This window comes from Hemitrygon akajei, chromosome 9 (assembly GCF_048418815.1).
Source record: "Hemitrygon akajei chromosome 9, sHemAka1.3, whole genome shotgun sequence".
NCBI lineage: Eukaryota > Metazoa > Chordata > Chondrichthyes > Myliobatiformes > Dasyatidae > Hemitrygon > Hemitrygon akajei.
In genome coordinates, this window is record NC_133132.1 from 43,260,404 (window position 1) to 43,275,408 (window position 15,005).

Here is a 15,005-nt window from a genome sequence, read left to right on the forward strand (position 1 = left end):
GATAGGTTAACAATCATACAGCCATGGGAACTGGTGCAAGCAGATAAAATGGCAATCTTTGAGAGGTTAATCTTTAATCAAGCGCTTGAACAGGCAGGGAATGGAGGAATATAGTCCATTTGCAGGCAATTGGGATTAGTTTAAATTGGCAATATGGCAGCATAGACATTGTGGGCTGAAATGCTGCTCTTGTACTATACTGTTCTACCTATCAAGTGTTAGTTGATTTAATCTCAAAATTACCTTCACACAGGACTATTTTATTTTCTACCTGTCTGTAACTTCAACAGCTAAGCTATCAGAGTCACATAACATACCATATTCATTCTCATCCATGTACTTATCCATATCCTATCCATGGATGGGTTGGTTATGAAGTGCAATGGTCCAGGGGTAGGTCATGTATGACTGGGCAGGACTAACAGTTTGGCACAACTAGATGGGCCAAAGGGACTGTTTCTGTGCAGTAGTGCTCCATGACTTTATGACATTCAGTTAGAAGGCAACATCTGAAAGCAATTTGGATCCATGTTTCAAATGCCTCTGAACTAGCACATTTCAAAAGTATTAACACTAAATGTTGAACTGACATAGTACTATATTCTAACAACCTGCATTAAATTGTGTACAGTGTGTGATTTGCTTTAATATTAGAGTTAATTACCAATGCTTCAACTGGAAAAATTCACATTAGAATTGAGTGCTTCTCTGGTCGATAGCTTATCACAGACATAACAGTTGTTCAATGTTTACTATCTGGACTTGCACACGGAAAAACCAGCACTCTGGTTAGATGCTGACGCTTACAGAACTGCAACTCACCAGCAGGCACCATCTTCGGGACGAATGATGAACAAATTCACAAAATGAGTCTAGACAACCAGGGGGTGAGAATTTTACAAAGTGCTTTTAACTGACTACCAGAGAGAGAATGTGACACTGGGTTACACAACAGTGCAGCTAGTAGGGCTGATGTCTCAGAGTTCCAGTGTCTTTGTGGGGTTTGCATGTTCTCCCCAGGGTCACGTGTGTTCCACTGCGTGCTCTGGCTTTGACTCAGTGTTAATTGGCCACCGTATGCATGTAGGTGAATGGCAGAATATGAAAATAAAATGGGATTAGTATGGATGGCTGCTTGACAGGAGAGCTAAAGAGCCTGTCTGTATTATCTCTCTTGTAATGACTGAGTATTTCCACCATTTTAATCTGAGTTAAATGAGTTACTGGAAACATGACATCAAGGTCAATAACAACAATCAGTTATAATTAAAAGCTTGTAGGATGCTTTACTTATCTAATCATTAGCTATTTCCATTAACAATGTCCTAATAACAACATCCTGCAGTGGGCTGTTACAGCTACAGGGAAGCAGAAATAGGCTGGGCCAGTTTAGCTTGAAGCGGAGAGACTGAGGGGTAACCTGATTGAGGTATACACAATTATGAGGGGTATAGATAGCAGCCCTTCTGTTAATTGGCTAAGAGAGAATCAAGTGTTTGGGCTTTGATCATATTTATACCTGACAAGGAAGAACATCAATCAACATTAAAAATAGATTTTACATAGTATCTTGCAGCTGCTCAACACATGTGGGCGCTCAACATTACTCAGAAACGGAAACATTTTTTATACTTGAAGAATTCTGCCTGAAGCTTGTTGTTCTTCCCGTATAAATAAGTGTCCATAATGGAATGCTACCAAGTGGCATATTCCAAGATGCGGGAAAACATTCTGAGGGAAACACTGAAGTTCCTTGAAGCCAATGAAAAGTCTTCATGGGGAAGGACTGCAGACTACAGTCTGAATAAAGTTTATGGCTAACACAAGAGGACACAGTTTTAAGGTACTTGGAAGTAGGTACAAAGGAGGTAGATACGATAGGGTCTTTTAAGAGACTCCTGGATAGATACATGGAGCTTAGAAAAATAGAGGGCTATGGGTAACCCTAGGTAATTTCTAAAATAAGTATGTTTGGCACAGCATTGTGGGCCGAAGGGCCTGTATTGTGCTATAGGTTTTCCATGTCTCTAATTGCAATAGAATTTTTGTAATTTTGTCTTTCCATTCCATCTTTTCTGAGCTGTTGGCACAACCTGGCAGATTGTTGAACCATCAGAAACAGGAGCAGGACAAGGTGTTGCCATACAATTCATGATTTGTTTGTAGATATGACTGAGCTGCACATGGGAAATGATTTGCCCAAGACTAATTACAGCTTAAGTGGCTTTCATTCAAGATTGTTGCATAAAGCTCTGTTTTTAAAACCATCAAATGAAACTTGACATTATATCAAAACAAGTGACAGAACAATAAGCACCCTGTAATAACTTATTAATGAATGTACATAAACATTTAATTTGCAAAGACTGAAAATCATATTTTTAAAAAAGTCTTTCAGCAAAAGAGAATATTCACACATTTACAAAAAAAATCACGGTTTTTTTAAAAGTATATGAAAATCAGTGGAAGATTCACCAAGACAAATATGAAATAAAAGGCATTTTATTATCAAAAGAGCTTCTTTTGTTGCATAATTAAAACAGAGTGAGTCTGCTGAAGAGTTACAAGTATTGCGTTACATTATTTCAAAAGGTATACCACACATCAGAAGGGAACCTTCACTGTTCGAATCCAGTGGCACTAAGCAAACAAAATATTGTCTTAAGTATTTTGTGTATACAGATTACAAAGGGATAACAATAACAAACGATGCTACTTTGCATTGAAAAAAGATTTTATTGCACAGCAAGGTAGGGGCTTTTAATTTTCATTCAGTATATTAAACCTTTAAACAATCCCTACTACAAGTATTTCAACATGTATTTCAAATTAAAATGCACATTGTGCAGTTAACCAATCTACACAAAAAATTGATACAAATGAAGGACACTACCAGCAAGCATGCTTAAACAAGACAAGCTGTTCATTCACCAATGGTAAACTGTGTAAAACTTCATGGCCACGTGTGATAAGGCCATGTGTGAGGCTTAGTACTTTTTATGCGAACTATGATTAAATTTTCTGTCCAGTTGAGATGTAAACCACAAAAGTGGAAAACAGAACATGCAAGTAAATTAGCATTTGTTACCAATCATATGAGACATTCTCAAATTAATTACAAATACTGGAACTTCCTTATCTTCAGAGTAAATAGCTCTCTCCAGTGATGGTGAATTTTAACTCTCTGCCCTTTTTGCTAAAAGCCCATTTATATTCGCAAATGATAGATCTTACATATAAATATTCAGACAGCAATTGTTTCAGATAATTATCATAAACTGATTTCTTCAAGAAGAATTTTCTTCAAGAATATTGTTTGTCTGACAGTTGTCATCAGTGATACACTGGATTTCTAAATATAAGGCTTTCCAAATCTTTGTCACTTCAAATTCCTCCATGGACAAGGTAAGCCCAAAATAAAGTTATCGACACTTTGAAATACATCAAGCAAAATATGGTAGATATTTTCAATGGTAAAACATAATTTAATAGTTAATTCAGTGAAAACATCCTTTGGCCTCTTTTGATGAGCAACCCCTGATTTAATAAAAATCATTTATTTACTCCATTCAGTGTTACCCCTCATCTCTTCAAAAATTTAAACAATTTTTGGCCACAATTGTTGGATAATGTTTAGGGAAACAAATCACACATCATTTCCTAGGCTGTCTTTATTAGGAACTCAGATCCATTTCCTGCACGCCACATAAAAAGCACCCGGAAGGGCATCAGCAAAGAAGATTGTTTATACCTCCCAGAGAATACTTCAGTCATCTACACATGCAAATTATTGATAGTGGCTTTTATTTGGAGAAAGAAAGATGCCTGTACTACATGATTCTGCCAGAAATCTGCATTACAAAAGACATTCCTGAAAATGGTATATAGTCGAATTAAAGCAGTTAAGAAATTCGTCCCGTTATCTATCAATACAAAACAAATGTCATAAGAATATAAGAGTATTTAAAAATACCAAATGTGTCTAGTTTATGACCATGAATGCCAACTATTAAACTAAACAAAACTTTGATTTTACATAAGGGCATCCTTTAACAGATAAAAATGTGGGATGATTTAAAGATTTAATCCCAATAACCGTAATACAGTGGATTCCGGTTAACTGGGGCACATTGAGACTAGTACATTTTGCTCCAATTAAGCAGCTGCTCCAATTAGCCTTATGGAAGTAGTTAAAAAGGCATAAAAAGACAAGCTACCATTTCACTGAGTAACATAGTTTGCATTTAAATACAGAACAAATTAGAACACTACCAATAGCACTACAGTCTTAAAAAACTGTGTATTAGTTTCTAATAGTTATCGACGGAGGAATTCATCCAGTGTACGCTGCCATGTTCTTTTGATTCAGTGTAAATGAACAAATTCAGTGCAGACATGGTGCAGATAATGGGCTGCCTTCATACAATGCTATTGATGATGGTATCCTCCAAATCTTCGTTTTCATTGTAAAATTCAAAATGACTGGTGATAGCTTTAAATTTTTCATAGTTCCTAACTTGTCGAAGTAGTGTAATCTTTTCACTTTCATTCCTGGCATCGCTAAGCCTGAATGCTTGAAACTGGCAGTGATCAAAACAGTTCTGAAACATCTGACAGATATTTCTCACCGATTACCAGTGACAGAAATCACTGCTTTTTGAATACAAGTGCATGCAACTGATGCTATTTAAAAATGATCTCTCTAAAGTGTAGTGCCTAATGGCCACACAAGTTCACATGCCTAACTCTAGTTAGAAACTGTTCACAACAGTCTCTTGCCCCAATTACATGGCATAATGTCCCAAATAAACAAAGGGAATCCCAGCTATTTTCTGGATTAGTTTTTGTTCTGTAGGAGTTGTCCCAAATAAGTGGCTGTACCGATTAACCAGAATCCACTGTATAAATAGTTTACTGTTTCGTATTGGTCATATAATAATTTCAGGACCAGGAGGAGGATTGTAAGAAGGTGGTAAAATGAATGAGGAAAGTAGAATGGAGAGACAGAATGAGAGTAGAAAGGAGGGAGGGATGAAGAGGGGTGAGGAGGAGGGGGAGGAAAGAAGAGGCAAGGGAAGGGGATGGTGATGGGGCAGGGACAAAGGGGGAGGGGATCAGGGAAGAATGGGGTGGGGGTGGGAGGGGGTGGAGCAGAAGAGGGGGCAGGAAAGGGAGAGGGAATGAAAGTATTTGGAAGAAATAAAAGATGGTGAAAGAATGAAAAATTTTGAAACATTTCTGCAAATCAGTACCTACTTGTTTTTCTGAGAGCTAGCATAATCCTTTGGAAAGTAAAAAAAACTCTTTCCATACTCTCATACTGCAATTCAATCATGGTCACTTTTGGAAATACCCCTGTTTTATACGTTAATCAGAAATTAAGTGCTACGTGGTTCTGTTGCTCAATGCCTTAGAAAATATCATGTTGAACATTGTACAAGAAATATGACACTAGTGGCCTTGAGAAGTTTTCATGTTGTGAGTGAGGTTTAATGACAACAGCAGGTTTATAATAGAGATACAAACTAGGATCAGCAGTCACTTGTGGGATCTCTTCCTGTTAGGCTTGCAGCAGCGAGTATTTCTGATTCAAGTTGCTTCCAACAGGCTTTATGAAAGTGGAAAATAGTACTGCTTAGGCAAGTCCGGACAGGGTGATTCGCTCTCTGTTTGAGTCGCTTGCTTCCTCAGTCTCTCGGCACAGGAATGATACTAATGTGCAGGAAATTGTCTGGGTAGCTCAGATGCTCACTAAGCCACTGCAAAGGTGTTTCCAGCATTGGTTCAATCCCATGAATGACTACTTGATATTGCTTGTCCACATCTAATTTAAACACAAACAAAACCAAGTTACATAGAACAGTGATTATACACATTTTCAAATTTGCAGAAAGGTAGTACCATTAAATTGTAGATACATGAACAAGGAGCACACAAGGCCTCAGATTACACTCTTAATTTGAGATTTCCACCTGAACTATCAAAATGTAATGCATTTTGAAAAATTCAGTTTTGTTATTAAAAGCAGATTCTTACAGGTACAAAGATGACAAAATCTGCAGATGCTGGAAATCCAAAGCAACCCACACAAAATGCTGGAGGAACTCAGCAGGCCAGGCATCACCCATGGAAAAAAAAGACCAGTCGATGTTTTGGGTAGAGAGTCCTGATAAAAGGTCTCCACCCGAAATGTTGACTCTTTATTCTTTTCCATAGATGCTGCCCAACCTGCTGAGTTCCTCTAGCATTTTGTGTGGGTTCATACAGGTAGTTTGCAAAGATTCACATATAAGCATCTTACTTAGATGTGGTATCATCTATCTTAATACAACGTCTGATCGCATGTACGCCCGTAGTCCTGATCAGAAAATGTGATGTAGCGGACGTAACCAATCTCGTGTATCGTGCGTCTCGAGTGTAGTAGCGTTATCTCTCTGTTTAATTTTTTTTGAAAATATTACCGTAGAGTGCATCATGGCTTCTAAAGGCAGCAAAGCCACTCCTAGTGTTAGCAGCAGCAAGAGGCAAAGGAGAAGTATTGATTTGGAAATGAAACAAAAGGTTATTAAACAATATGAAGGTGGAAAACCAGTGAATTCTATTGCTTGGGATTTAGGCATGTCGCACTCAACAATCATGACGATCCTGAAAAACAAAGAAAAAATTCTCGAAGCTGTTAAAGGATCGGCTTCACTGTAAACTACAAGGCTCATGAAAATGCGAGAGGGACCTATATTGGAGATAAAGAAATTGCTAATGACACTGATTGACACCAAACAAAAAAGAGAATCCCTCTATTTAGTCAATAAAGGTACACTACAGTACTCCATATAGGCTTGCTAAGTATACAATATGGTGTTTGCACAACGTCCAAATCACATAACGTTCGATTTCACAGATCATGGATGTTAAGCGATGCGTACCTGTATATACACAAACTCCTCACTGTACCGATTCCCACAACATTTTCCAGTATGTTTATTAAAAAGTTATACTATTAGATTGGCAGCTTCTTAAAACTAGATTTACATTTGAAACTTCTATGAAACATTGTAAGATCATGTTATAGACTGGTGAAGGCAGGGTCTACTACAGTTTTGTGTGTGACTGAAGGGGAAAGAGGTGTGCATGTAAACTCTCATTGCAAGAACAGTTAATTCAACTTAATCAATCACAGTAGAAGGTGATATATTCCAAAGGGATAGAGGAGGAGTGGAACCTTAGCCTGCTGCTTAAAAATGGAAAAATTAACAAACTGAACATTCAGACAAATACGCACTGGAGTCCAGGCGTGCAAAGAACTGCTTTAACTGAAAATTTCCCAAGAATTAGTAGGGAATTAAGAACAGAATACCAGACAGGTTATGTAGCTAAACTAGAAGTCTGGACAGTTTTGTTTAGATTCTGACAAATGATTAAACTTCATTCTATCATTAGTAAAAGTTTATTTAATTGATTCCATCTATATGACAAACCACAGACTGATGTCTGTAGCCCATACATCATGGTGAAGGATTCTGCCATGGTAATTGCATGCAGTTATAGCCAGTGGTCAGGTACAAAAGGATTAACCAAACCAAGATACACCAAAGGGAGACATCAAACAGCTATTCTAAAAGAATAATTGTGGTCAATAGCATCTTAATCTTAGAAACAATACATGTAGCCGTAAAATAAATGTTTATATATACATGCACATTCAAGGCCTAAGAACTTCGATCCTCCGACAGTGTAAAAGAAACAACTTCACTATATACACAATAAGCAAATTTATATTTTTTTTACAGAAATAACCAATTGCAAAACTACATATTAATATGATTAAAAGAAAATCAAAGGTCACCATCACAACTTTTCTAATGCTGTTTCTTCAAGTTCAAGTCCATTATCATCTGACTGTACATATACAACCAAACGATACACCACTCCTCGGGACCACAGTGCATGCACAAAATAAACACATGCAGCACAGGTAAACAGTACGATATGCAGTAAACAACTCACTACCTAGCAACAAGACCTCGGTGGTGGCAGGGTATTCATTAGTCACACAGCTTGAGGGAAGAAACTGTTACCCAGTCTGGCAGTCCTAGTCCTGATGTTTCTGTACATCCTTTTTGATGGTAGTGGGTCAAAGAGATTGTGAGATGGGTGGTAGGAATCCTCAACAAAGCTTGGGGCCCTTTGTCTGCAAAGCTCCCTGTAAACGTCACAAATATGGCGGGAAAGAAACCACAATGATCCCCTCAGCAGTTTTAACTATCCACTCTAGGGTCTAGTGGTCCGATGCCTTGCAGCTTCTGTACCACACAATGATGCAGCCAGACAGGACGCTCTCGATGGTGCTCCTGTAGAAAGTTGTTAGAATGGGAGCCGGGAGCCTGCACACCTCAGTCTCTTCAGAAAGTGTAGGTGCTGCTGTGCTTTCTTGACTAGTGAGGAAGTGTTAGATCTTCAAAAGGTTATACACTGTGGAGGCCTCCATTATCCAGGCATTTTAGATTGATTTTGAATAGGCAAAGGGTAATTCTAACAAGAGGTCAAAATTCCTTTATTATTTTGTATACAGTGAGAGATCTTTGAGAAATACCAATCAGCATTTATATCATTTGCTTGACATATGACAGGATATTCAAAAATGCAGAGGATAATATTCTTGCCTATTCCATCCTAAGATATTCACAGAAGCACAACTGTCTATCAAGTCATCTGAAGCAGCAGCTAATCATAAACACAAGAAAATCTGCGGACAATGGAAATCCAAAGCAACACAAACAGAATGCTGGAGGAACTCAGCAGGTCAGGTACAATCTATCTTTAGGACTGAGAAGGGAAGGAGTAGATGCCAGAATAAAAAGAAGGGGGGAGGGGATAGGGGGGTGGTCAGCTGGAAGGTGATAGGTGAAGCCACGTGGAGGCCATGTCGGTCCATGGAATCCTCTCGTGCCAAGATGAGGCCACTCTCAGGGTGGAGGAGCAACACCTTATATTTCATCAGGGTAGCCTCCATCCTAATGGCATGAACATTGATTCTCCTTCTGGTAAACAAATCCCCCCCATTCCCCACTCTGACCTTTTACCTCTTCTCACCTGCCTATACTTCCCCCTGGGCCCCCTCCTCCTTCTCTTTCTCCAATGGTCCACTCTCGTCTCTTATCAGATTCCTTCTTCTCCAGCCCTTGACCTTTCCCACCCACCCGGCTTCACCTATCACCTTTCAGTTAGTCTCCTTCAACACCCCTCTCTTTTTTATTCTGATACCTCCCCCCTTCCTTCAGTCCTGAAGAAGGGCCTCAGCCCGAAACGTTGAGTATCCATTCACTTCCATAGATGCTGCCTGACTTGCTGAGTTCCTCCAGCAATTTGCGTGGGTTGCTTTGGAAAAGCAGCTGGGTGTTCTGTTACAAATCCAGGTTACTAATAAATCACTCATTCAAGAACAATTTACTCAGTAGTCAAACCTGCATGACACTGTTAGTCCAAAAGAAGCCACCAAATATTTAATTATTTAATGAAATCCATCCTATGCAGCAGGTTCCGGAGGTGCAGCTGCAGGGTGAACAGCATAAAGTTCTTTGACAAGAGGACAAGCGAGTATCACTGAGGTTTTTGATGTGTCATTTTCAGTTATTTTTAAATACATCTCATTATTGGTATATAACCATTTTTTTTTGGAGTTTTGCCCAGAATGATTGTCTTACAAGTGCTTATAAGAAACTTTGTAATAACAAGAAATTGTAGCAAGATTAGCTCAAAGACAAATTAGGAATCACAATTCTCTCTCTTCAAATCTCTTCTGCTGAAGGGTTAATGGGCTCGAGTTGTTTACCTTGGAACAGTGGAGGATAAGGAAGGCCTAATCACAGTGTATAAAATCATGAGGGAGTTGAAAACCTGAGGCATACGGTACTGTGCAAAAGTCTTAGGCACAAATAAAAAAAATTCAGTAATTTGAAGATACTTTCAAAAAATAATGAAAGGTTTCTCTGTATAAAAAAATACTATGAAGAACAGTAAATGCTAAAAAACCAAATCAAATCAATTATTTCTGGCTTTAAAACTGCATCAATTCTCTTAGGTACACTGTGATGCAATTTTATAAGACATTCAGCTTGTAGATTGTTCCAAGTATCTTGGAGAATTTGCCACAGTTCTACTGCAGACTTTGGGTGTCTCACTTGCTTTTGGTCAGTTGAGAAGATCATTGGGGTCTCTCTTCCCGCCATTACGGACATTTACACTACATGCTGCATCCACAAAGCAAACAGCATTATGAAGGACCCCATGCACCCCTCATACAAACTCTTCTCCCTCCTGCCGTCTGGGAAAAGGCACCGAAGCATTCGGTCTCTCACGACCAGACTATGTAACAGTTTCTTCCCCAAAGCCATCAGACTCCTCAATACCCAGAGCCTGGGCTGACACCTTGCCCTGTTGTCCTGTTTATTATTTATTGTAATGCCTGCACTGTTTTTGTGCACTTTATATAGTCCTGTGTAGGTCTGTAGTCTAGTGTAGCTTTCTCTGTATTTTTTTTTACGTAGTTCAGTCTAGTCATGTAACACCATGGTCCTGAAAAAACGTCGTCTCATTTTTACTATGTACTGTACCAGAAGTTACGGTTGAAATGACAATAAAAAGTGACTTGACTTGACTTCCGTCTCTCCAGATAATCTTAGTCAGCCTCAGTGATGTTGAGATCAGGGCTCTGTGGAGGCTGTACCATCTGAAACCACATAAAAAATCTAGGGTGCCAAAGACCTTTGCACAGAACTGTACATCTAAAATGGCTGATAAAAGAATGACAGAAATGAGCAAGAAACATTGCCCAGAGATTAGAGCAAAACGCAGGAAATGCTGGAGGAACTCAGCAGGCCAGGCAGCATCCAAAGAAATGAATAAATAAACAGTCAACGTTTTGGGTTGAGACCCTTCTTTGTGACCCAGAGATTAGCTAGTGTCCAAGTGGCAGAAGCAGAAAACATTTTATGTGTGACCAGCTCATTACTGACTATCAGAGACACCACAAACCAAATGACTTCCATCAGTGATATGAATTGTCTGATTTGGACAGTTACTCACGACAGGGAATGGTTAAGCATGGCTGGCTTGTTTGAAAAAAAGAGATTGAGTCTAGATCTGAACTCATTAAATGTCTGTGATGCTTTATGTCTCATGTGTCAGACACGTACAAGAAAGCAAAGATCATTGCTGTTCCTTCCCGGGCCTTGGCAGATTCAACATTCAGGATTGTTTAATGACATTTCCAGTACCCAAGTGTAAAGGAGAATAAAATAGTTCTTACTCTGGAACTGATGCAGCACACAAAAACAACTCAGGAAAATAAAGAACACAATAATAAAAAAAAACAATTCATCAATGTACAAAAGCTATCTTATGTATTTATATTTATTGCATGTCAATAGAGTAATGCTGTACATAAGGAGACTGACAAGAAATTATTTAGTGGGGCCCTCAATTTTAATTGACTTCCCACATCAGCAGCTTGACATTCAATGCTTTTCCACTGATAAGAAATATCTTAACACATCCCCTGTAATGACTTCTAAGGATCTTATATGTTTCATTATGATCATCCTTCATTATTCTAAAATCTAAAGAATGCAGATCTAAGTTCTTTAGCTGTTCATGATAGGTCCTCCAACTCATCCCAGGAAGTAGCTGTGATTTTTTTCTGTTCTGTGTTCAATGCTACTGTATCCTTTCTCAAATAATGGCATTAAAGCTGCACAAAGTACTCCAGGTGCAGCTTCAACAGCACCGCACAAGTCAAAACATTATTTGCCTTCCTAACTAGTTGGAATGATACACTGATGGCTCAGAACAGAATTTAGAGTTCCCAGTAAGCTGTCGCACGCCTTCAGTAGTGCCATCTTAAACTGGAAGTACTACTATACAAACTGAGAAATACATTAAAAAAAAATCAAGAACCACTTCCAGTCTGTCCTTCTCACAGCAATTCTGATATTGTCATCCATTTTCTTTGCATTACATCTTCTTGTAAGTGTGCTGACCAGAATTATACATGGTAAATCGGCAATGGTTAATAAACCTATGGCTCCTGCCCAAGTTCTCTGCAAGAAGACTTTTCCACCATGAGATGTCACTGGTAAGTAGGATTAAAAGAGAATCCCAAGCAATTCTATACAGATACTAAAAGCAAGAGCTGATAGTAACACTTAAGGATAAAGAATATGTGCTTGGTTGTACATGCTTTCAGGGTTTTACATCTTCTGCCTGATGAGAAAGGGGAGAAGAATGACTGCCCTCTAGAAAGAACTACGCCCACCATTTCCTGAACATGGCAATATAGGGAAATAGGGTAGTGAAGAAGTCATACCGCATTACAGCTCTCTTTTGCATTTTTATAATTTTTATATCTCTTAATGTAATTTATAGTTTAAAAACATTTGCACTGCATTGTATTGCTGCCGCAAAACAACATTTCACAACACATGCCAGCGATATTAAACTTGATTCTGATTGTATTCTGAAGTCAAGGCATAGAATATAAGAGTTGGGACATCTCGAAGCAAGTTAACAAAACACAGGTTAAGCTGCACTGAGTATTATGTGCAATTCTGGTCACCACGTTTAGGAAGAATGTGATTGTGTTGGCTTCACCAGGATGTTACCATGACTAGAAGAATTTAGTTATGGAGAGAGGCTGCTTTGCTCTTCCATGGAGTAAAGGAGACTGGGGAGACCTGATTAAAAAAAAACATCTAAAATTTTGAGAGACAACCTTTTTCCTGTGATAGGAATAGCAAACATAAAGAGGCAGGGCTGAGGTGGTAGAAATGAATTTTAAAGGAGAGCTGAGGGGAAAGTTGCTTTTTAAAAAAAACATTTATTGGCTGATATCTGGAATGAAGCTGCCAGCAGAGGTTACGGAATCATACAGAATCACTACATTTAAGAGACATTTTGACAGGCACTAGAACAGGCAAGTTTAAAAACATATGGACCTAATACTGGTAAATGGGATGAGTGGAGATGGCCAAAAAATGTTTTTTTTACAACATTTTCCCAAATACAGCTGTTGGGGCTAACTGGTTTATAGTTTCCAGCTTTCCTTCTTTGTAGAATAAGGTGTTACATTTATGGATTTCCGGTCCTCTGGGATCTTTCCAATATCCACGCCATCTGACAGCTATGAATTTACTGAATGGTGGAGCAGGCGTGAAGTGGCAAGGTCACTTGCTGTAAATTCACTTGATCATATAAATCTGACGTCATTTATAAACTGCCAAAGGAGCTCTCCACTGTCATCCTGGTTGCAGTGTACATCCCACTCACATTTAATGTCAAGATGGCACTGGAGGAGCTGAGCACCGCAATCAACAAGAAATGAGACAGTGCACCTTGATGCCTTTCTGACCATTACAGGGCACTACAACCAGGTTAGCTTATAAAAATCTGACAAACTAACACCAACATATGGAACCAGGGGAGCCAACACAATTCATCACCATTAAATTGCCATCAAGAATGCTTACTGTATCACCCCATGCCCACACAAGTCCAATCACCAGGCATTATGTTTAGCTGTCCTGGGACCGGCATGTGTCATCACAATGTGGCACAACAGCACCTCTATTTACCATGAAGTTTGTGTAGATTCAGCAGGCCACCACAAACTTTTACTAACTTTTATTGATGCATATTGGAGAGTACCCTAACTGGTTGCATCATGGCCTGGTATAGAAGCACTAATGACCAGGAATGATAGAAGCTAGAGAAAGTGCTTCACACAGTCCAGTCCATCACAGACAAACCATGTCCCCCCCCCACCCCCCATTGAGTATATTTACATGAAGCGCTGTCACAAGAGATCACCATCCGTCATCAAAGGGCCCCCTTTTCTCACTATCACCAAGGGGCAGAAGTTACGGAAGGCTTAATTCCCACACTGCAGCTTCAGGAACATTGATCATTCGACAACTGATACTGTAGTGTAGCGGTTAGCTGAATGCTATTACAGCACCAGAGACCTGGGTTCAATTCCTGCTTGCACATTCTCCCTGAGCTTGCGTGGGCTTCCTCCGGCTGCTCTCGTATCCACCCCCATTCCAAAGACGTATAGGTTAGAAGGCCAATTGGTCACATGGGTGTAATTGGGTGTAACAGACTCCTTGGGCCAGAACTGCCTGCTACTGTGCTCTATCTCTAAGTAAAAATACAATAAACCTTCAGGCTGTGTGCTTAACTTCAATCGCCACTACTCTGAACTGACTTTACTACCTATAGACTCACATTCGAGGACTCTTTACAACTCTGGTTCTCAGTAATTATTTTCATTTGCACAGTTTTTCTTCTTTTGTATATCATTTCAGAGGATCCATCCTGAAGCAAGTGCCATTACAAAAGCAGCACCTCTACTTTCTTAGAAGTTTGCGCAGATTTGGCATGTCATCTAAAATTTTGACAGGTCTATGAATTTGGAGTTGAGTTTACTTGGAATTATGTTATTGAAGGGGCAGAGTTGTAGCTATTCAACATTCAACTTGGGAATTAAATGCAATGAGAAGCTCTACAAATCCAATTTCTGGATTCCACTAATTAATCTCATGCTTGTACAGAAAACTTATTTCTGCAAGTCTGAGTACATAAAGGCTCCATTCAGTCAGACAAATACATTTCCACAAGGAATACACTAGCCCGTTAAATTTAATATTAAGGCTTGAAGGAGATATGGGGATGTCAGAGACATTAGACCATATCTCTGTGATGTGTCTATCATGGTGAAGTGCCTGTCGTTAGCCAAAACAAAGTACATAATGAAACCAATCTTCACGTTGAAAACAAGAGAAAGCCTGCAGATACTGGAAATCCAAAGCAACACAAACAAAATGATGGAGGAAATCAGCAGGTCAGGCAATATCCTGAAGAAGAGTTTCAGCCCAAAACGCTGACTGCTTATTCATTTCCATAGACGCTGCCTGACCTGCTGAGCTCCTCCAGCATTTTGTGTGTTATTTCAC

The 15,005-nt window shown here is 39.1% G+C and overlaps 1 protein-coding gene across 4 annotated transcripts in view; it reads right to left on the reverse strand.

Moving 5' to 3' along the window:
• Window positions 1–2,486: 2,486 nt before the first annotated feature.
• atg5 (ATG5 autophagy related 5 homolog (S. cerevisiae)) overlaps window positions 2,487–15,005 on the reverse strand; it is a 164,552-nt gene continuing 152,033 nt past the window's right edge. For all 4 annotated transcript variants that reach the window (XM_073055842.1, XM_073055844.1, XM_073055843.1 and 1 more), the window contains one exon: window positions 2,487–5,824. In XM_073055842.1, the coding sequence (XP_072911943.1) occupies window positions 5,688–5,824 (137 nt within the window). In that variant the 3' untranslated portion in view covers window positions 2,487–5,687. The remainder of the gene's footprint in view (window positions 5,825–15,005) is intronic.